Raw genomic sequence first — 21,437 nt, 5'->3', positions numbered from 1 at the left:
ATTTCCCTGATCCAGCTAGATGTATAAATATTGTAAAAATTCTGGCTAACCGATTAAGTAAAGTTATGACATCTCTTATACATATAGATCAGGTAGGGTTTATTCGGGGCCATAGCTCTTCTGATAACATTAGGCGTTTCATCAATATCATGTGGTCAGTGGCGAATGATCAGACTCCGGTCGCTGCCATCTCACGTGACGCAGAAAAGGCTTTTGATATGGTAGAATGGGATTATATTTTTAAGATTTTGGAAATATACGGGTTTGGGAATACTTTTATTGGATGGATTAATGACTTTATAGACACCCGGTAGCGGCGGTACAAACAAATTTATTAATATCAGATTATTTTACTCTGGATAGGGGCACCCGGCAGGGTTGCCCTCTTTCCCCATTATTGTTCTGTCTTGCCCTGAAACCATTAGAAGCCACGATAAGAAATTGGTGTTGGGAGGTATGGTGCATAAGCTTTTGCTCTGCGCAGATTATATTTTATTATTTGTCTCCGACCCCACTAGATCTATGCCTTGCCTCCACAGAATTATTAATTCCTTTTCTAAATTCTCAGGATACAGAGTCAGTTGGTCTAAATCTGAAGCTTTAGCTCTGACAGCGTACTGCCCAGCGACAGCTTTTCAGCCGGGCGTCTTCCAGTGGCCCAAACAGGGCATTAAGTATTTGGGCATTTTATTCACAGCAAATTTGTGTGATTTTGACCCCTTAATAATAAGGTTTACGAGTGATGTGGGCAGGTGGTCTTCATTACATTTACCTATGATTGGGAAGGTTAATGTTATTAAAATGAATTGTATTCCAAAATTCAACTACCTGCTACAATCTCTCCCTGTAGATGTCCCAACTCTTATTTCAAGCAATTTGATAGCATAATGAAGTCCTTCATTTGGAATGGTAAGCGTCCCAGATTACAATTCATTAAGTTACACATGCTGATTGACAAAGGTGGGCCAGTCCTACCCAAGATTTTGTTTTATTATTATGCATTTGGTCTCAGACATTTGGCTCATTGGTTGCTTCCACCTGAGAGAGCCCCTCCCTGGTTTTGTATTGAACAGGAAGTTCTTGCCCCTATTTTGCCATTGCAAAGCCTTTCTATTAAACTAACCGGAGAAGTTAAGTTACACCCCGTTAGCTCGCATTTGCACGTGATATGGACAAAAGTGTCCAGTGTGTTTAATTCTGACATTTATTTAAATGTTGCCTCGAGCGTATGGCTGAACCCAAAATTATGTATTAATAAGTCCCCTTTCTGCTGTTCAGAGTGGATTGTGAAGGAGGTTAATATGCTCAGTGACCTATATGAGAGTGGATTGTTGAGATCCTTTGAAACTAACCTGCTCTGTACTATTTTTGGGACTAGCATACACCCCCCTAAAGCAGCAGATACTATGCAAGTGGTGATTACTGCTTTTGGAAAGATCATGAGGCATCAGTGTATTACTCCCTGTTAATTCAGAGTCTGGGGGACAGAGCTTCAACTTCTCTCAAGAGATTATGGGAGAAAGATTTAAACTTGGTATTGAAGGAGGGAGTGTGGGCTAGGATTCTAAAAAAGAATCCTATGTCTACATCTAGAGATGCAAGGGTGCTTCTGATGCAATTTAAGATTTTACATCGAGTCTATTGGACCCCCTCTAGATTGTATAGGCTTGGTCTTAAAGACACACCCACCTGCTGGCGATGCCAGTCAGAAGACAGGGACACAACCCATGTTTTTTGGGGATGTGTTAAGATCCAAGAATTTTGGTTCGGGGGAGGGGTTTAATGTATATAGTTGATTCTGTATTTTATGTTGTGTTTGTTTGTCTTATGAATGGAATCAATAAAAATAGTTAATAACAACTTACTGGTGCTCTATACCCCTTAAGCTGCACACAAAATATAAATAAACTCCAGCAACATCTCTTGCATCCAGGTCCTGCATTAACAATTCACAAGTGATCACCCCTATGCTCTATTCCCCTTGAAGTCAATTTCCTTCCACTGTGAGAGCTTCAAATGGCTGAAAGGTGATAACAGCTAGTCAGAACTCACTTTTTAAGTGATTCTTATTGGAAAATCTGTTTGGAACAACGCAACAGAATGGATTGTGTTCCCTTCAAAGTACCCTGCAAAGGCATTATCAGCGGCAGTTAGAAAACAGTTGGTAGCGTTGAACAGATGTTTGATTGGACAAGGATCCTGAACCTCTATGTGACATCATGGGTGTTGCTTAATCCGGAAGAGATAGACAGCAGATTTTAAATGCTTATAACTTCTGAAAATTAATTTTGCAAAATGTTAAGTAGTACAATAGCATAAAGATGATCTTAAAGCCTGTAGATATGGACTAAAACCAGCACAACTTTAATTTTGATTTCATGGGGCCTTTAAAAGTTCTATTGAATACAATCCTACTGGCTTATCAGTAGGTGGCGACTGTGAGGAAAAATGTGGAGGAGAAGCTAGCATATGCTAAGCTAATAGGCTAACCCAAAGAGCTCTAAAAACCTAACCGGTGAGCAAACTGTGAGAAGAAATGTGATTAAAATGAAGAGCAGTTGAAGCTAGCATATGCTAAGCTAATAAGCTAACCGGTGAGTGAACAGGAGAAAACACAACAGAGAAATGGAAAAAGGTGGAACTTCATTTTATTCATAAGGATTTGACTGTATCCTGAAATTACTATAATATTGTTGGTTAATATATATTCCAGCCCTAGTGAAGTCAGCAGGAAAGGAAATTCATTTCAAAGTAAGTTTTTACATTTTGTTCATTGGAATAATGTGCACTGATGCATTTTGCACAATAAGACTCTTTTTCACAATAAGAGAAAAAAATAGGCCCAATTTCTTATTTCATGTTGACTTTAAAGTCTTTGAATCTGTGTTACTGTTTAACCTGCATTGTCAGTGTTTGTTTTTGTATGGATTAAACCATATATTTTGTCACTGCCCTTTTTTGGCAATTTTTAGAGTTCTAAGTTCCACAGCAGGAACACTGATATCTTCATGTTTGACCCACTAGCAATACTGGGAAAGAGAAGAGACACAAAGCCTTTTAAGCGTGGGAAATCATCCCTGCACCCCATCTCCAGCAACGACAGATAGTATTTACAGGGTTGCCCTGAATAATCACATCATCCCTGACATCACCCTAGATGAAACCATGGCAAACCTCCTGTCCCTCAATTCAAGCACTGCACTCAACCTGCAGTACGCTGCCGCCAATCAGCGCCTAACCACAGACCAACTCGCGGCTTTAGACAACAACCTGACCTCTATTTTTGGACAGAGCACAAATGTGTCTTACGGAGGTGTGGGAGTTGTGGCGCTCGCTTTGTCTCTCCTCTTTGAAGTTCTTGTGTCCAGTATTGTTGGTCAGACAGGAGGTGTGACCACAGACCCATTTAAGAGAATATTTGGATCAGACAACTCTTCCGAAATCGCCAGCATTGTGAGTGAATACCTAAAAATTGTGTCGAAGAGGGCAAATTAAAAAGAGGAAATGGAAGAAATAACTGAGCTTTATGACCAGAAGCTAAAATATGCTCTAATCAAGCTCTATGAGAGCATGACTGTGGATCATCAGCTAAACACTTTCAGTATTAAGCAGTGGATCAATGGAGCAGCAATCCACGTGCACATGAGGATTCATGGGATTCGTTTGGCAGCCGTCCCTAAGGGCACAGCTGAATCTCTGCGTCTCTCCTATAGAACAGATCTGGCGAGGTTAATACAGCTCTACACAACTTACTTGAGGCATTATGTAAAGGAGCGGTCCACCACCCAAGAACCTCCGGTAAAGGCAGGATTCTTAATCATTGAACCTGGTAAGAAGGTTAGACACCGTGTGGTCCATAACCCCTGCCGATCACAGGCTATTGCCACTGCAGTGGTGGCTCAAATTTTATCTGCACAAAATATTGGAATGATAGAAAGGTTTTTTGATGAAAGTGGTTGAATCTTAGACTGTTTGCTTCACTAGCGAGACACTTTTGAACTACACAGAGAACAGAAAATAAAATCTTAAACTGGATATGGACTTTCTTATGAGGTGACTGAAACAAATATCCCATTTACACACATTTTTTCCTATACTGTAACTATATGGTCTAAATTGTTAAATTGTTTGTTGTCTTTAGTTTGATTTTTCAGTGCAGTGTGATAACTACACTAAGTGCTGAATGTTTTATCATTTTTTGAATGAAAAAGCCTGCAAGTTATAAATAAGATGATGCCAGTATCTTGGTGGGTCTTTGACTTTTTCTATGAAATTAAAGGAGTGTCACATTTTCATGTTTGCCTTACAAGTAAATGGCCATCATAAATGCAAGAAATATTGCACATTTAAGGTTATTAGTCATTTAAATTATGATATGGCCTGCTTTCGATTATATGAACACATTTAACAGACAACCACACATATTAAAGAAGACCTTTCAAGTCGTGAGGTATCCTTGCCTTAATTCTTGACTGGTGTTGTTCCGAAATCTGACTGCCCACCAGATTCTGACTCCCCACTACCTTATTGGTCCTTTTTCCTAAAGCCCAACTCTCCACCCACCCCTAACCCTAACCTAATTGGTCCCTACCCCTAAAGCCCATTCCTACACCTACCCCTAAAAACAAGGATACTAGGGAGTCAAAATTCGATACTACAAGCTAAAATCGCATACAGTACCTTTAGACTGTTTATTTAGAGCATTTGTCTGTAAACAAGTATAGAATATGGCTAAATTTCTATTGATAATGCTGTCCTTGACAGTTGTTAGAATTATTCCTGGTGTAGAGCTGAATTTTGACTCCCTTGGATGCTTATGTTTAGTGGTAGGTTTAGGGTTGAACTATAGGAATAAGGCCCAATCAGGTAGCAGGGAGTCAGTATCTGGCAGGCATTCAGATTTCAGCATAATACAGCCATTTTGCTAACTTCTACCATTTTGCCAACTGCAACTCCATATGCTGCAAAGACATGTCAGCAACAACCCAGATAGCACATGTACATCTTCGAGATGTCTGGAAAGGACTGCATTCTAATTAACATCTAACAACCATGTTAAAAAGAGCTAATTGACATACATTCTAAATCATAAACATCTCAAAGACCTCTGCTGAAGGTCCTTTTGACATCCGAAAGAGAACGTCTTCTAGACACAGATGAGCAAACAATACATCTTCCAGATATAAACACACATTAATTAGACGTATTGGTTATCTACGTGTGCTAATCAGGAAATGGTTCAGGGTTGTTAGCATGGTCCTGTTAGCACCTGCTGGTACATCTACACCATCTGGCTGCAAAAAAGCCTTCGTGGACCATTTTCATAGACGCACCATGTTTGATTTTTGACAGGGATGAAAATGAAGCTGTGAGGGATAGACTGTCTCTTCAGTAGGTTTTACTTTTGTTTAAACTGTTTTTGATTGTTCCATGGACAAAACATTGAACAAAACTTCTTTCCAAAAATTTCAGTTGACAACAAACTCCAGAAGGTAGTTAGATTAGATGTGATCTAGGCTTTATAAAGCGAATGCCATTGTAGAGACAGTCTGTCCCTTACAGCCTCGTTTTCATACCTATAAAAAAAAAAACAAATATACCTCTACTATGAATAAGTTCTATTGATAACCATTCAAAAGTAGCTGTATATTCTGACAGAATAAATTTTTACCTCAACAAACAAATCCAAAATATTTTCAAAAATGATTCACCAGGGGGTAGCTCAGTGGTAAAGACAGTGACTACCACACCTGGAGTCACAAGTTCAAATCCAGGGTGTGCTGAGTGACTCCAGCTAGGCTTCCTAAGCAACCAATTGGCCCAGTTGCTAGGATGGGTAGAGTCACGTTGGGTTAACCTCCTTGTGGTCGCTAAAATGTGTGGTTCTCGCTCTCATGAGGTGTGTGGTGAGTTGTGCATTGATGCTGCAGAGAATGGCATGAAGCCTCCACATGCACTAGGCCTCCGTGGTAACACACTCAACAAACCACATGATAAGATGGGCAGATTGATGGTCTCAGATGCAGAGTCAACTGAGATTTGTCCCCCACCACCTGGATTGAGGCAAGTCACTACACCACCATGAGGGCTTAGAGCATATTGGGAATTGGGCATGCCAAATTGGGGAGAACAATCCCCCAAAAACCAGTACCTATTGTTTTTTTTTTTGTTGTTGTTTTTTTTTGTTGTTGTTTTTTTTTGGAAGGCTCTTGAAAGCGTGAAATAGACTTTTATTTTTCCTTGTCTGCTGCCTTTCACATTACAGCTCAGGATAGTAGCTAGTAAAGGGCTCAGGACTGTGTTCTTGTGGTGCCATCAGCCAATCAGCATTGACTGCATATGAAATATGCTGGCATATTTTGATATAAAATGTCATAAAGCAACTATCACACATATTTCATAGATAGATAGATAGATAGATAGATAGATAGATAGATTTGGGGCTTTATTGATAAATGCTTGACAAAATATAAATACATTCATTTTGCACTAAATTAAAAAACAAACATGTATAAATTCTTGTTTTCAATATTCAGTGTTTTCAGATTAATTAAGGTTCCTTTCCTGATTTATGACATAAGATTATCATTTCCTAATTGCTGTGTGTTAAATTGACAACTAACAGTGTAATACAATTTAATTATAGCAATTGAGATGTACACAGTATATGCTGAAAATAAACAAAACTGATACAATATTTACTTGAAATTCATAAAAAAAATTTTTTTGCAAAACAGGCACAGTTATTCAGCCAAATGTTGGGCAATTCACAGGCCTGGCCAATATATCAGTCTATCACTAGACAGAAGTAAATAATCTGTGCAAGTTCTGATAAGTGATTAGTGCAAGATTAGCTGATTGGAGCTCCAGTTGTAACGAGTTTGTAGTATGCTCCCTTCAGGTTCATGAGATAGTCATGGCTACCCTTCTCGATGACATAGCCCCGTGACATCACGGCTATGATGTCAGAGTTCTGGATGGTAGAAAGACGGTGAGCAATGACAATACAAGTTCTGCCTTCTCTCGCTTTATCCAAAGCCTCCTGTACAGTCTGGAACACACAAACATTGACTGAGTTCTCAAACAACTTAATGAAAATCCCTTAAACTCTTTTTATTGCTTTCCTGCTCACCTTTTCGCTTTCTGTGTCCAGCGCTGAGGTGGCCTCATCCAGCAAAAGTATTTTGGGGTCTCGTATGATTGCCCTAGCGATGGCAATGCGTTGCTTTTGACCCCGAGAAAGCTGTGAACCTTGGGAACCAACATTAGTCTCGTATTTCTGCATGATGCAAGGGGAAAAAAATCAATTTTTATACATCAACAAGAAAAACGTCCAATGCTTTAAAAATCATAGGGAAATTATCTAGTGATGTGATTAGGCATTTATGCTACATTCACGTCATGATGTCATGTAATAACAAAAATTGCAGCGGCTTAAACAGTTAAGGGTGATCAATTATACGGCTATCTATTTATATATGAAAATACATTTTATTAAGGCCAATGTGCACTTTTTTGTTCTTTAAGATTTTGCAAAAGAACATACAGTAGAGGTGAATTAGTGTAGTGAAGTATTTTGCTGTCACTGAAAAATAAAGTCACACATGGATCCATTGTGTGAATCATTCAATGACTTCTTCAAATGAATTTCTAAATGTTTTTTTCGTGGTGCAACCTGAATGATCTTTTGCCAACCCAGCACAGTTAGCCAGACGTCTTAAAGACTTTTTCAACCAAACACTACCAGTTTATGTTTGAATTAAATCTATTTTAAAGGGATAAAAGTATTTTTGTTTTGTCAATGTTCATTTGATAATGATCCAAAATGAACGAAAGCACTCGAGAAGCCTATTGTTGCGTTGGACGTAAACAGCTCGGAGTAGAATCTCAGAATTGTCATCTCATAAATACAGTAATTCCGACACAATGTGAATGCAGCATTAATCCTAAATTCTGATAATTTAAAAAATCCCCAATTGAAACCTCAGGAAGTGATGTGACAAAGTCATGCAGTTGGGCTTTCTTGGCTGCAGAGATGACATCATCCATACTGAGCTCTCGCTGATTGTCTCCGTAGCGGATGTTCTCTGCAATACTGCAGTCAAACAGAATTGGCTCCTGAGAGACGATCCCAATTTTAGAGCGCAGGAAAGCGACATTGACCCGAGCAGATTCATGGCCATCAATGAGCTAACCAATAAAGTATTAGATAAATAGTCAGATTCTAGAAAATTAATTCAATGTTTACAAAAGAGTTTAAAAACAATTATTGCAGAAACTCAACCCAAAATGTTTGAAAATATATCACTGTCACAGGCAGGTCTGTGAGTTTTCTTACCACACGTCCATTGTCAGGATCGTAGAATCTCTCCAGTAGTTGTACACTAGTGCTCTTGCCACAGCCACTGCTGCCCACAAAGGCTAAAGTCTGACCCGGCCTAACACTCACATTCAGCCCATTCAGAACCTGAATATCTGGCCGGGAGGGGTATGTGAACTTGCAGTCTATAAACTCAATGTCCCCTTTAAAATTATCCTAAACAAGAGAATGCAAGAGAGAAAGAGTGATTGAGAGACTGACTTTTTATTGACACAAAACTCTGTATCTCTTAAATTTCTATATTTAAGAACCTACTCAAAATATGATTAATTATTTTCAGTTTAAATAACAGGTAAGGGTATAAATATAAACTGATTAGTGGTATTATAGCCTTGAGAGCTCCATTCTATATTAATACTTTAATTACCCATTTGTATCCTTCGTTGCTGTAGACACTTATTTTCGGAATGAGATCGAGTAGCTGGAAGAATCGCGCAGCAGAGATCTTTGCTTTGGCGTAGTCTGGTGTATAGGAGGAGGCTCGACCCAAAGCAGTGCCACTGGTTACAATTGCTGAAATCACCCTGTGGTGACAGAATATAATATCCCACCATCAGCTAATCAAAGCATTTGTCAGAAGGAGGTAAGCGGTTGTTACATACCTTTGGTGTTTGAACATGCTTCTTTAAACAATAATGGTAAACTCTGTTGACTCCAACTACACCATGTAAATGAACAATGAATGTTGCCGTCTCACCTGAAAACCATACTAAAGTGTAGCCCCTCTTGACGGACCAGGTATCCACCGAATCGGTAGGAGGCAGAGTTTGCCATGAAGACCACGCACTGGGCAAACCCGTAGCAGGCACCGTAAACATTAGCCTTCTTTAACGCAGCACGGTACGGGGCCTCCAGCTGTATCTCATACAATTCCACAAAATGACGTTCTTTCCCCAGGCCAGCAATGGTACGTATGTTATTCAGAGCCTCCCCAGATATCTAAGCACAGAAACAGACAGAGAGGCATTTCAAGTGCCCTTGCATTGTATGCAGGTGCTGATGCCCTATACCTTGCTAAAAAGACCAACTTAGACCAGCATGAGATTCCATATTGGTTTATACTGAGTAGTGCTGTTTTTTTCGCTGGCATGGGTGGTGGACAAGAATAGCCATTCTGCTCGCCAGCTAAACGTAGCTGGTTGACAAGCTTGGTGAAAAGCTTGGTGAAGCTGGTTGACCAAGGAAGTCTTGTTGGTTATGAAGCCTGGTGGGGATACCAGCATCACATACTGCAGACAAGCATCAAAACAAAGTATGCTGGTGACTTGATTTTAGCCAAACTGTTGTATAAGCTCACCTGTCCTGCTACCTCCATGGCCTCTTTGTCCTGCTTTGCGAATCCAGTTAGCATCTTGGCCTGAAATCCCCCAGAGAGTGCCAGGAAGGGCAAGAAGCACAAGATGACCATAGTGAGCTTCCAGCTGAAGTAGAAGGAGATGATAATAGCCACACCGATGTTGGTCAGAGAATTTACGATCATGCCAATCTGAGAACCTGTGGCCTAGGATGATAGAGCAGTCACACAATTAGTCCTCTTTTTGATATTTGTTTGAAATGTCTCTTGGAAGATAATCTGGCTGGTAGTTAAAAAGATCAGCTAAAGGATAGTTTTTCTTACTCCCTGCACTTGTGAGGCATCAGTAGCCAGTCTTGTGGTCAAAGCACCAGGGCTGTTTTTATGGTCATCAAACCAGCCAATCTCTTGCCCCAACATTGCATGAAAACCCAGACGCCTCAATCTACGAGTCAGCAGCTCCCCAGATTTAGAGAACGCATAGCCCTGAGAGAAAGAAACAAAGAAAGAAAGAAAGAAAGAAAGAAAGAAGCAGTAGCTATATTAAATGCTGTAATCTTGTAGGAGCATCTAGTTATTTTGAAAGCAAATAAGGCCCAAGACATACTCTAAGCAAGTATGTTAATTCAAGCCCTTCTAGCAATGCAAGGCACCACATTTTGAAATGTGTCAGAATGCAGTTCTTTTTTTTTTCCCAAGTCTATTTTTGTCACTTTGACAAAAAATAAATAAATAAAATAAAATAAAATAAAATAAATAAATAAAACCTATACTGCACACTTAATACAGACATGTAAAACAGATAAATTACAATTTGAGGAAAAAGAAAAAGAGAGAGAGGAAAAAACCTTACAATTCACAAATTCATAGAATCAGAGTCCAACCTTTCCGTAAAAGAAAGTACAGGTTGCCAGATAGTATGGAATTTAAAAGCACTCTTATCTTGTGTAGTGGAATGAAATTGTTCCAATGCCAAGCTATGCATGAGATCATTGATCCAGTTTATAAAGATAACAATGCTTTCAAACAATGCTACAATGTGAGGAGGTTCGATACACACTTCTAAAACCTCTGAGAAAAAGGAAAAAATTGATTGCCAGAAAACGATAATTTTGAGCATGACCAGAACATATGTGAGAGAGTAGTTCTGTTCTACATCGGTCACGCACATTGTCAACATCTGATTTAATTCTAGCCAGCTTTACTTTTAGACTAATGCAGACGATGAACAATTTTGAACTGGATAACTTAATGTCGCAGACATACCGAAGATGAGTGTATTCTATCGAGGATGTCCTTCCAAAGCACTTCTGACAGTTGAATGTTAAGTTCCTCCTCCCACTGTTGTCTTACTGAGGTCAAAGTTTTCAGTTATCTGTGCTAACAAGAGAGTATACTGTTCCAATAGTCTCCTTAAAATATGGCTGAATTTTTTGTAGATTATCTAAAAGAGAATCAGGTGGTAATGATGGAAAGCAGGCAAAATATGATGAACTAAAACTCTGAAGTTGAAGATACCTAAAAAAATTTGAACGCGGAATACTAAAATTTGTTGTTAGGTATTCAAAAGATGCAAAGTTACCATCCACATAGACGTCTTTAAAAGTACTAAAGCCATTTTCAGCCCAAATTTTAAAAGCACCATCTGCGGTAGAAGGCATAAACATACTGTTTCCAACTATAGGGGCATATTTCGATAGGTCATTGATGGTGAAAGCTTGTCTAAACTGTATCCAAATTTTTCTCACTCTGAATTTACAGAATACCTTAAAAATAGGCTCAGAGAAAGGAATTTTTGAGCAAACTAACTCATGTAAAGAGACCTACAGAACACAATTCTAAACGCAACACATATGTACACTGCATTGTTAGAGTTGCCAAAAGGGGCACTACAGCGGACATAAGCGTAAACTGTCTTCTTTTATGGGCAGTTTCCATTACGGCTCAACAGTTTAAAGAGAATCTTTGTGAGCAAGTTAGATCAAGCTAGAGTTAGTTAAACCATATTTATAGCTAGCTACCTGAATAATAACACTTCTGGTTTAATGGCACAGATATTTGTAGTTAACACTTGAGTACTTGAAGTTCCCTGTCAAGTGCCTTGATGAGCGTAATTTTCATTGGCCTGTTGATGTATTTCCTACAAAAACATGTTGGGGTGGGACTTGTTGAACAGCTCGTGCCTTTGGCAGGGCTTGGCAAAGTCCCACACATACACACATACCCCTGCTGCTTCTCATGCCAGAGCAGGTGTTCAGCCGGAGAAACTGAGAAGTAATCTCAATACAAAGTCTGACTGCTTTTCCACTGGTCTTTGCTTACAACAAGGCTGGAGTCGTTGTGCAAGTAAATACAGATGAAAGAACACTGACTCGTGCTGTACATCCCAAGAAACCTCAGAAAAATGGCTGCATTAAAAATATAAACTCCAGCAACTGTCTTTTATCCAACTGCATTGACAGGTTCTATTCAGAAGTGATCATCCCTATGCCCTATTCCCATCAAAGACAATGACCCTCCACTCCAAGAGCTTCAGAGGGCTGAAAGGTAATAGTGGTCATTCACAAAACGCTTTTTAAGTGATTCTTATTGGAAATCATGTTTGGAACAGCCCTAAAGCATGGATTGTGCTGCCTTTGAAGTGCCCTGCGAAGATCATCCGCGCAGGTGAGAACACAGCCATGTAGGGGAAGGGTGCGTTCTCATACTAGAAAGCCTTTGATTGGAAAGAATTAATGCAGTAAGTTGTGAGTCATACATTTTTCTGGATCCGTTTAGCCAGAAGAGAGAGACTGCAGATTTTAAATGCTTTTATATCTTCTGAAAATGAATTTTGACAACATTTAGAAGTACACTGGCATATAGATTACCTTAAAGCTATTAAGCTATTAATTTTTAAGTTTGTTACCACCACAGTAACTGAGAACGCTTGTTAAATATGTTCAACGGGACTCCACGCTTGCAGTTTTTTGCCCAAACATTGCTTTGCCTACTTGCGAAAAGTATGTTTCTGACTTATCTGTAATAGTTTCAATTAATTCTGATAAAAAAAGCTTAATATGAAGATGTTTAGAAGACACACCTGTAACACTTGTGTGAAGAAAGAAATCAAACCAACAAGTACAAAGAACAGACAGATTCCATTAATTTCCCTCCTCTGCTCAACAGGATCAGGCATCGAGAACGTCTGCAGGTAAAATGAGAAATATAGTTGAAAGTCACACTTACAGAAAGAACACGTCAACTAAACTGAGAGGACCAGAATTAATCCTCACCGCCAGGATTTGGCTAAAGAGGAGAGAGTAGACAGGGTTCACCCCTCCATTCACAGCTGCTCCAAAGCTTCCAAAGAGCATGTAGGGCCATTCTGGGGCATTATATTTCAGAATACGGGCCACAGGAGCTGGCTCTACCTCCTCTGAATCGTCATCAGGAATTGCACTCTAGATACATACATACATACATACATGAGATCTTGGCAAAATACTCTGTGTTAGGATGAGGGTTTTGAGTGAACTAACCTTTCCATTGACCTCCCGAGAAACACGGGTTTCAGAGTATGAGCGAGGGCCCAGCTCTCCAGTGATAGGCACCGAAGATTCTGGTATAATGTTTGACAACTGTGATCGAGATCTTTGATGAATAGAGGCCCTGCATATATAGTAAACACAACATGCTAATGTTAGACTCTGTGAGTGTTAGACAAGTCTCTTGTGCACTTTATGTGAGGAGTGCTATCTGTGTGGCTCTTGAGTGAACATTGACAGAGTTGCTGTTCCATTTCAGTTAGGATGCTTCGTTAGAATGTCACTACATTTTGGAACGTTAGTTTGAGTGTTCTAATAATTTACCTCAAGCTAGCACGGTAACTTCCTGCACTTTTGAGACTCCTCCTCTCTGCCTCTGGGTCAACATTTTCAGCTTCTCCCATTTCTGAAAAGAGTGCGACAGAATGATTGGAATTTACATCACTTTATTCACCTATTATTAATGTGATCATATAAGTTCCAAAGTGAAAAAGCAGTGTGTGTGTGTTTGATTCACCTTGTTTAGCTTTTTGGTTGAGTGCTTTATCCCCCTGACTCTGAAGAGTGACCAGGGTGAAGTAGACACCCTTTCTGTCCAACAGCTCATTGTGTTTTCCTTGTTCCACAGCACGTCCATGCTCGAATCCCACAATCACGTCTGCATTCTTTATTGTAGATAAACGGTGAGCAATGGAGATGGTGGTGCGACCCATTCGGACCTTCAAATGAAATTGACAGGTTGTGTCCAATTAGATGTGTACTTCATTCTTAAACAATCTCTTAAAGAGATAGTTCACTGACAAATGAAAATTGTGTCATCATTTACTTACCCTAATGTTGTTCCAAACCCGCAGTACTTACTTTCTTCCGTGGAACACAAAAGAAGATGCTAGGTATTATGTTAGTCTCAGTCACCACATCATCATTTTCATTTGTCGATGAACTGTCCTTTTAACAGTAATCTACAGGATTGTGTGTACAATCATGCCCATGTCTGTTTGCACATGTGGGATTGTGTGGATGCTGCTAACCTTGTCCAAAGCCTCCTGTACGACAGCTTCACTCTCATTGTCCAGAGCTGATGTGGCCATGTCCAGAAGGAGGATCCTGGGGTTCCTCACTAGTGCTCGGGCTATTGCGATTCGCTGTTTCTGTCCGCCACTCATCTGGCCACCACCCTCCCCTACTAAAGTGTCAAATTTCTGAACAGAAAAGATAAAGCTTATGAGAGACAAATTGTTTGTGTAAGAGACCAAGCAATTTACGTGAGCAAAGTGGGTCTCTCTGAAACTTTTTTTTATTGACACCAAGATGCTCCTCATTCAAAATGTCTGTGTGTATTGTTATGTGTTTTCAGGTAGGTATTTTCAGTGGTAAATTAAGTGGTCTCCTGCCTGTGGTAAGTCCATGATGAAGTTGTAGGCATTGGCCTCTTTGGCTGCTTTGATGATGTCATCACTCGAGACTCCAGGACGTCCATATCGAATGTTCTCAGCAATGGTGGTAGCAAATAGAACTGGCTCCTGCTCTACAATTCCAATCAGAGAACGAAGCCACTGGATGTTCAGACCCCGGATATCATGACCATCCAATGTAACCTGGAGAGAAAGAAAATGACCCCAATTTCCAGTACTTCTGAATTATGTACATTAATAATATTTCAGCATGTCAGGCAGCAGTTATTCTTCTTTACCATGCCTTCTTTGGGGTCGTAGAATCGTTGGATGAGCTGGATCGTAGTGCTCTTTCCTGCGCCGCTCGGACCCACAAAAGCTGTTGTCTCACCTGACGTAACCTGCAGACTGAGCTGATCTAGGATCTGTAAGAGGGGGGTGAGTAGAGTTCAGCTAAAGCAGGAACACATCAAAGAGCCATCTGGACCAGATGGTGGAAGTGAAGATTTGACTTTATTAGTGTAAATTTACCTTCACTTCAGGTCTGGATGGGTAATGAAAAGTCACATTATGGAACTCCAGGTCTCCTTTCACATTGTCTAACCTATATCCTACCTCAGAGAGACAATCGATCTCTGGTTCCTGAAAATAAGACAACATTCTCATTAATCCATCACTCAGGGAAGGTGTCAGACAGATCCTGGTGTCAAATAGATGTCAGACATGCAATAGTGTCTGCACCACAGAAATAGAGGTCTGCCCATGAAAAAGCTTCTTTAATGGAAGCCAAAACAGGTGAATGGATGATAATAGTGCCGTACAGGACAGGTCAAATTAATCAATTCACAAAGTAAAATGTGCCCCTGTGCCTAATATAGCCTACATACACTGACATGCAATTTCTTAATAACATAAAAAACCATGCCTTTGAGCTTGAGCCCTTCATCACAAGTTGTAAGTTATACTCTTTAGTATTTAGCCTTAAATTTAAGATTCTTCAATTCTCTTTGATACTTGATAATTTTTTAATTCTATTTTAATCTATTTTGTAGCAATATAGAAAGGTAGGCCTATATATTTTATTTATTTTGAACATTTTGTATAGTTGTAGAATTTTGCATGTCTAAAAAAATACATGAATTGCCCTGTCCTTCAGATGGCAACGAACATATACACTCATTTTTAGTAGCATTACATTAAATAGTGACAAATGTGTGCCCCCTCAGAAATTCCAAACGCCCCATTACGTATTTCATCCTAGCACCCAATCTCTGACTTCAACACTTATTTGCCATTTTTGTATGAACATCTTTTCAATACTCATGGGTTTCTGACATTTATCTGATGTGTTGGTAGGGTTTTTTCTATAAATATGACATTATTATAGAAACTACATCTTCAGCATATTATTCATCCAGTTTATTTTAGACTGGCACAGATATGAGTTGTGATTTTGAATGAGATTTTTGTGATTTTGTCTATGGGATTCTTACACGCTCAATGGTCTCAAAGATAATGGTGGCAGCTCCTCTTCCTGCAGCAAAAGCCTCTAGACAAGGAGATGCCTGGCCCAGATTCAATGCTGCAATAAGCACTCCAAAAAACACCTACATGCAAAACACGCATGTCCATGTGACAGACAGTTTTTTTTGCTTCCAAGCAAACATGTCTACGTGTATTGATTAGTGTGAGCATATGCATGCATGCAGTACCTGCAGTAATGTTCCTGGACTATACTCTTGTGTGTCCAGTACAAGGCTGGATCCATACCAGAAAGCCAAGGCATAACACAGGAAGATGATAAACCACATGTAGCCTGTGAAGAACCCCATGATCAGACCTTTCCTTATGCCCCATCGCTGGGCAGAGACTAGATTACGATCGTACCTGCAGAGTTCAAAATAAGAAGAAAATGCACACATTTCTATGGTAAAGTTCAGGTAGCAGTTAATTCAAGGTTGGAACCAGTTTGGAGGAAATACACATAACTACGTTTCTAATGCAGTTGGTTGAAGGGTCTATTAGAACAACTGATGTGTAAAGTTGATTGTAAGTTACCTGTCTACCTCTTTGTTCTCTCCGCCAAATGCTGCAACTGTGCGTATAGAGGACAAAACCTCATCTGCCACAGCACCTGCTTTAGCGTATGCCTGCAACTCCATTCCTGTCAGTTTTGCCACAAACTGGACAAGCACATGCAATTCAAAGAAGTTTATCTTATTTTAATGTACTTCTTTAAGTGTTCAGTACTGGTGGTATCTATTCCTAACCCATCCATGACATATACAGCCACAGAAAAACGTATGTGAACCCTTTGGATTTACCTGGATTTCTGGCATCGCAGCAATAGACAAACCATAAACTGACTACTATTCAGGCTTTTAGGGATAATTTTGTAACCCACTCCAGCTTTATGCAAGTCAAGACATGGTTAAGATCAGGCAATGTCTCTTGTGTTTAGCAAACTCAAAATGTATTATTGTTTTTCATAAGGTAGGGTGGCTCTGACCAACACCTCCAGTCAGGGGCGTAGATTACCCTAATAATCAAAACAAGCAAGTACAACCCTCATTATTTTTACCATGATCAGTGGAAACATGGGTAAATGGGTTCACATCCCTTATCCTGGAACTGTATACATTTCACCTGTAATTTGTTATGTTTATAATGTGAGCCCTGGTGAAATTTCATTTCTCACCAGAGCCATGAGAGCAGCTCCGACCCCAATCAGTGGAGACACTGAGACGATGACCAGTGTCAGCTTCCAGCCCTTTGCAAAACCCATGAGGAAACCGCACAGAAACGTGGTGAATCGCTGAATGAAGATCCCCACCTGATCAGCCATTGCATCGTTTATCTTGTTGATGTCACTATGGCAAGGATCATATGGAGATACACATGAGATGGTACGCATGCAGTATAATGTTTATTTAGAGTGTTTGTGTGTCCAGAATGTGTTCATGTTTGTGTGTGAGCTTGCACATGTCTTACTCAGACATGCGTGTGTTGAGCTCTCCCACAGAGGTGCAATCAAACCAACCGATCTCCATCCTCATGACCTTCCTGAAATACAACTTCCGGATGACCTGAATCTGACGTGCCGCTGCAGTTATCCACAGAGAAATCTGAGGAGGAAGAAATTGTTTCTTTGCAAACTTGTTTCTTAGTTGTTTTTTTTAATAATTTTTTTTTTTTATTTAAACATAAAACAAACAACATACAAATTTTCAGAAGTGTAAATGGCTTACTTGGAGGTATCCAAGAACGAAGACACCCGCTCCGATGGCAACATAATAATATGCAAAATTCGTCATTTCATATTCAATGTCCAACAGCCTGAAGCAGAAATGTACACCATCATCATTAAATGCATTCTTTTACAAACCAGGACTTACAATACGTGATGACACAGCTACTGTTTCTAACATGCAACTCAATGCTAGTTTAGACTATTATTCATGAATTGGTGGACTATTCCTGCTCATTCTCTAAGAGGCACAATCTTTCAGGATGCACACTGAAACATCTTATAGATTGTGTAAGCTATGTTCTTTAGTGGTGAATTCAAGTGAATCTGCCAAAAGTATTTAAAGGAATATTCCGGGTTCAATACAAATTAAGCTCAATCGACAGCATTTGTGGCATAATGTTGATTGCTACAAAAAATAATTTCGACTCGTCCCTCCTTTTATTTAAAAAAAAAAAAGCAAACATCTGGGTTACAGTGAGACACTTACAATGGAAGTGAACGGGGCCAATCCATAAACATTAAAGTACTCACTGTTTCAAAAGTATAGCCACAAGACATAAACAATATGTGTGTTAACATGATTTCAGTGTGATAAAATCACTAACTAACTTTTTCTGTGTAAAGTTATAGCCAATTTTACTACTTGGTTGCCATGACGATGGGTCAATAAACCCTAAAAAATGTTTTTTTTTAAAAATGTAAAAACGACTGTACTTTACAGCTCAAATAATACATGGGTTTTAACAGAAGAATTCATTTAAGTGCTTATATAAAATTATAACCTTCCCATTTCTGCCTTTCAACCCTCCAAAAATTGGCCCCATTCACTTCCATTGTAAGTGCCTCACTGTAACCTTGATTTTTGCTTTTCTTTTTAAGAAAAGGATGGATGAGTCTAAATTATATTTTATGGTAATCAACATTATGCCACAAATGCTGTCAACTGCGCTTAACTACAGCCCTGTCATTATCCCAACTAACCTTCAAAAACCATTTTTAATGTTTGTTTTAGGTTAGTCTTATATTTTTCTCTCACCCACATGGTGTAGTCATGTTTAGAGCCAGGTTTTCTTCCTCTGTCATGTTTCGCCACTGTATTGTATTATTCAAACACTCTTTCTCTGGGTCCTTCAGTTCACTGAGCTCAACGTCATATGCAATGAAGGTGTCCGTCAGCATCCCGAACACGAGCAGCATCAATGGCTGTGCTGAGCCATGAAGAACTGCACACACACTCCCAGAAATCATCATACAGATCTCTTGGCAGCCGGCAAAGCGAAACTGCAGGAGAAATACAAAAGAAAAAAATTATCTGTTAATAAAACTTTGGATCATGATAAAATGATATTGAGTTTAATCTAATTGAGTTAATCTAATTTCAGAGAATAATGTCTACAACACCATTGGTCAGAAAAGCACTAAATACTATACTTACAGTTATTATAAACTATGTGTTTACAGTCTAACAAGCATTCAGAACTGTGTTGTCTGTATATCCAACAAGTGCCATTATATTTTTTGACCCAAACAGAACAACCACAAAATTTCTCCTAATACCAGAAGTTTATTTAAAGCCATGATATGCTATTCTTCTCATATTTGCTCAATATTAATCTATAGCTGAGAAGCATTACCAGTTGAAAAAAGCTGACGCGTATGGCAGATTCTTCTTTCTTGCCATTTTTGGATCTGCAAATGCAAAGATTTGTGGTGCTCAAATTAGATGTGAGAAAACAACCAGTTTTCATCATCAAAAGGAAAAGGAAAAATTGATAACTTACTTCTTATCCTTTCCAGATGATGTCATTGTCCTATAGTAACATATAGTGAATTTTATTGTTTAAAGAAATAAAGCAACTGAATGAAAAGGAGGAAATAATTTTTCAATATTTTTATGTTGATTTCATACATTTAACGTAACTACATTAAAGATGGAATACTTACATGTATGTCCCATTTGTCTCTGTAAAACAGAATCAACATGTTAATTTATGTCTGAAATAATTTGATGTAATAATAGATTTGAGAAGAGTTTGGAATATTGACTAATAAACAGTTTACCTTCATCCGAAAATTCATAACTGTCATTTTCCTGTCCATACTTCTTGATGCTGCGCAGCTTCACAGTGCCTGGCATTTTTCTGCCTGTTCTTTAACTATAAGACAAATATTTGCCATTAAAAACAAGAGTAAGTCACAGAGGATGTGTTGTTTCACATTTCAACCCAGCTCTGAAAACTTACCTGGTGAATCTAAACGTGACACTAATTGTGCAGTTAAAAGGATTCCCAGGAAAGTCTTAAAATCCAGTCATGTTCTTGACAAAGTCTGGATAGATTCCTTCTCGCTTTTCAGAATTGAGCATTGGTGACGTGTGTGTGTGTGTGTGTGTGTGTGTGTGTGTGTGTGTGTGTGTGTGTGTGTGTGTGTGGTTAAATGTCGTGTCAGTTTGGCTCAGCTGAGGTAAGTGTCCGGCAGGTTTGTGCTGCCAGACAGGTGGATGACCCCCCGTATACAAATACTGACACGAGATAACTGACCCCCAAAAATCAATGAAGCTATTCAGGCACATGTGCTCACGAGATATGGGAATTGTTATGAAAATATTTCTACATTTAGGCTCAGCTACTGGTTGCATTAAAAATATATATCTTAAATTAAGAAAACCCTTAGTGAAAATAACCTTATAATTATAAAGTTCCAGTCTTGGAACTGGGCCCAGGCCCTTAAAAAATGAAGTTATAAATAAGAGGTCATAAACAAATTCAGATATTTTTCCAATAGTGTCTCCCATCATTTGGATCTTCACACTCATTTTTAGAGCATCCAGCAAGATCACGAGACTGCACTGGTCATGAGAAAGTGCAACCAATTTATGCAAAATAAGACATGATAGTAATTAATACATTCTAATTGACGGTACTCTGAAATCTTTCAGGTTTGAGACACTTGGCAGATGTCTAAAGGTGACTAGATGCTGTTCGGAGAACTGTTTCGGCGATATACTACAGCGAGGTAAAAGCTTGTTAGGTCATTCCCCTCACCAAAGTTTCCGTCCTGCAAGCCACCCCTTCATGTGCTACAGAATCAACATGTTTGAAAGGAACATGATGTTTAATAAAAAATGTTATGGTGCTGAATGAACCCAATAAATCCTGTCATTAGAAACACCTTTTATAATGCATCCTGGTGTACATAACTAATTATAAAAACAAGAAACATCAATATTTAAATAGAATATCCACATATGTAATGGTCATGGTCTTCTGGGGATTGTGTTTGTATATACTTTTAAAATCTTAAATTAATTTTAAAATTAATCTTCACATATAAGTCAAACAATGATTTATAGGAGTTTCTGAATATTTTGTCTAAATTTATAACTTAAATAAAAAGAATCTGTTATGTTCAAATGCTTTTCCACAGGTCAGCTATAGTTTAAATTGTGCATAACTATTATAGAAACAAAAGAGTACAACTAATAAAATATTTTTGAATTAAAGTTGAAGTATATAACCTTTTCTGTGCTAGAATACTTTCTTCTATCCCAGCTTAATATGCAGTGACAACTATAAGTAAGCCATTTATAGGT

General features: G+C 38.8%; 1 protein-coding gene across 1 annotated transcript; it reads right to left on the bottom strand.

Annotated features, from left to right (window-relative positions):
* Positions 1-6,426: 6,426 nt before the first annotated feature.
* On the bottom strand, positions 6,427-20,236 carry LOC127426530 (bile salt export pump-like). The gene is made up of 29 exons (XM_051673395.1): positions 20,089-20,236; positions 19,907-20,001; positions 19,790-19,808; positions 19,627-19,656; positions 19,480-19,534; positions 18,882-19,126; positions 17,844-17,931; positions 17,587-17,720; positions 17,294-17,465; positions 16,654-16,778; positions 16,308-16,482; positions 16,089-16,202; positions 15,127-15,237; positions 14,895-15,020; positions 14,596-14,799; positions 14,233-14,403; positions 13,719-13,920; positions 13,526-13,607; positions 13,196-13,325; positions 12,950-13,117; positions 12,757-12,861; positions 9,999-10,160; positions 9,678-9,881; positions 9,078-9,319; positions 8,748-8,904; positions 8,339-8,536; positions 7,984-8,190; positions 7,133-7,279; positions 6,427-7,051 (listed from the first exon to the last, which is right to left on the bottom strand). The coding sequence occupies exons 2-29, from the start codon at positions 19,980-19,982 to the stop codon at positions 6,851-6,853; spliced, it is 4,050 nt and encodes a 1,349-aa protein (XP_051529355.1). The 5' UTR covers positions 19,983-20,001; positions 20,089-20,236; the 3' UTR covers positions 6,427-6,850.
* Between the last annotated feature and the right edge of the window lie 1,201 nt (positions 20,237-21,437).

This window comes from Myxocyprinus asiaticus, chromosome 35 (genome assembly GCF_019703515.2).
Source record: "Myxocyprinus asiaticus isolate MX2 ecotype Aquarium Trade chromosome 35, UBuf_Myxa_2, whole genome shotgun sequence".
NCBI classification, from domain to species: Eukaryota; Metazoa; Chordata; class Actinopteri; order Cypriniformes; family Catostomidae; genus Myxocyprinus; species Myxocyprinus asiaticus.
The sequence above is the reverse complement of the archived record's forward strand: the minus strand, read 5'-3'. Positions and strand labels throughout refer to the sequence as shown.

Excerpts from the sequence above, each read along its gene's own strand:
- LOC127426530 (XM_051673395.1), bottom strand. The coding sequence starts at position 19,982 with ATGCCAGGCACTGTGAAGCTGCGCAGCATCAAGAAGTATGGACAGGAA. Across the intron at positions 19,127-19,479 it reads GCGTCAGCTTTTTTCAACTG|TTTCGCTTTGCCGGCTGCCA; the intron begins GTAATGCTTCTC and ends TTTCTCCTGCAG. Across the intron at positions 17,932-18,881 it reads AACATGACTACACCATGTGG|GCTGTTGGACATTGAATATG; the intron begins GTGAGAGAAAAA and ends TTTCTGCTTCAG.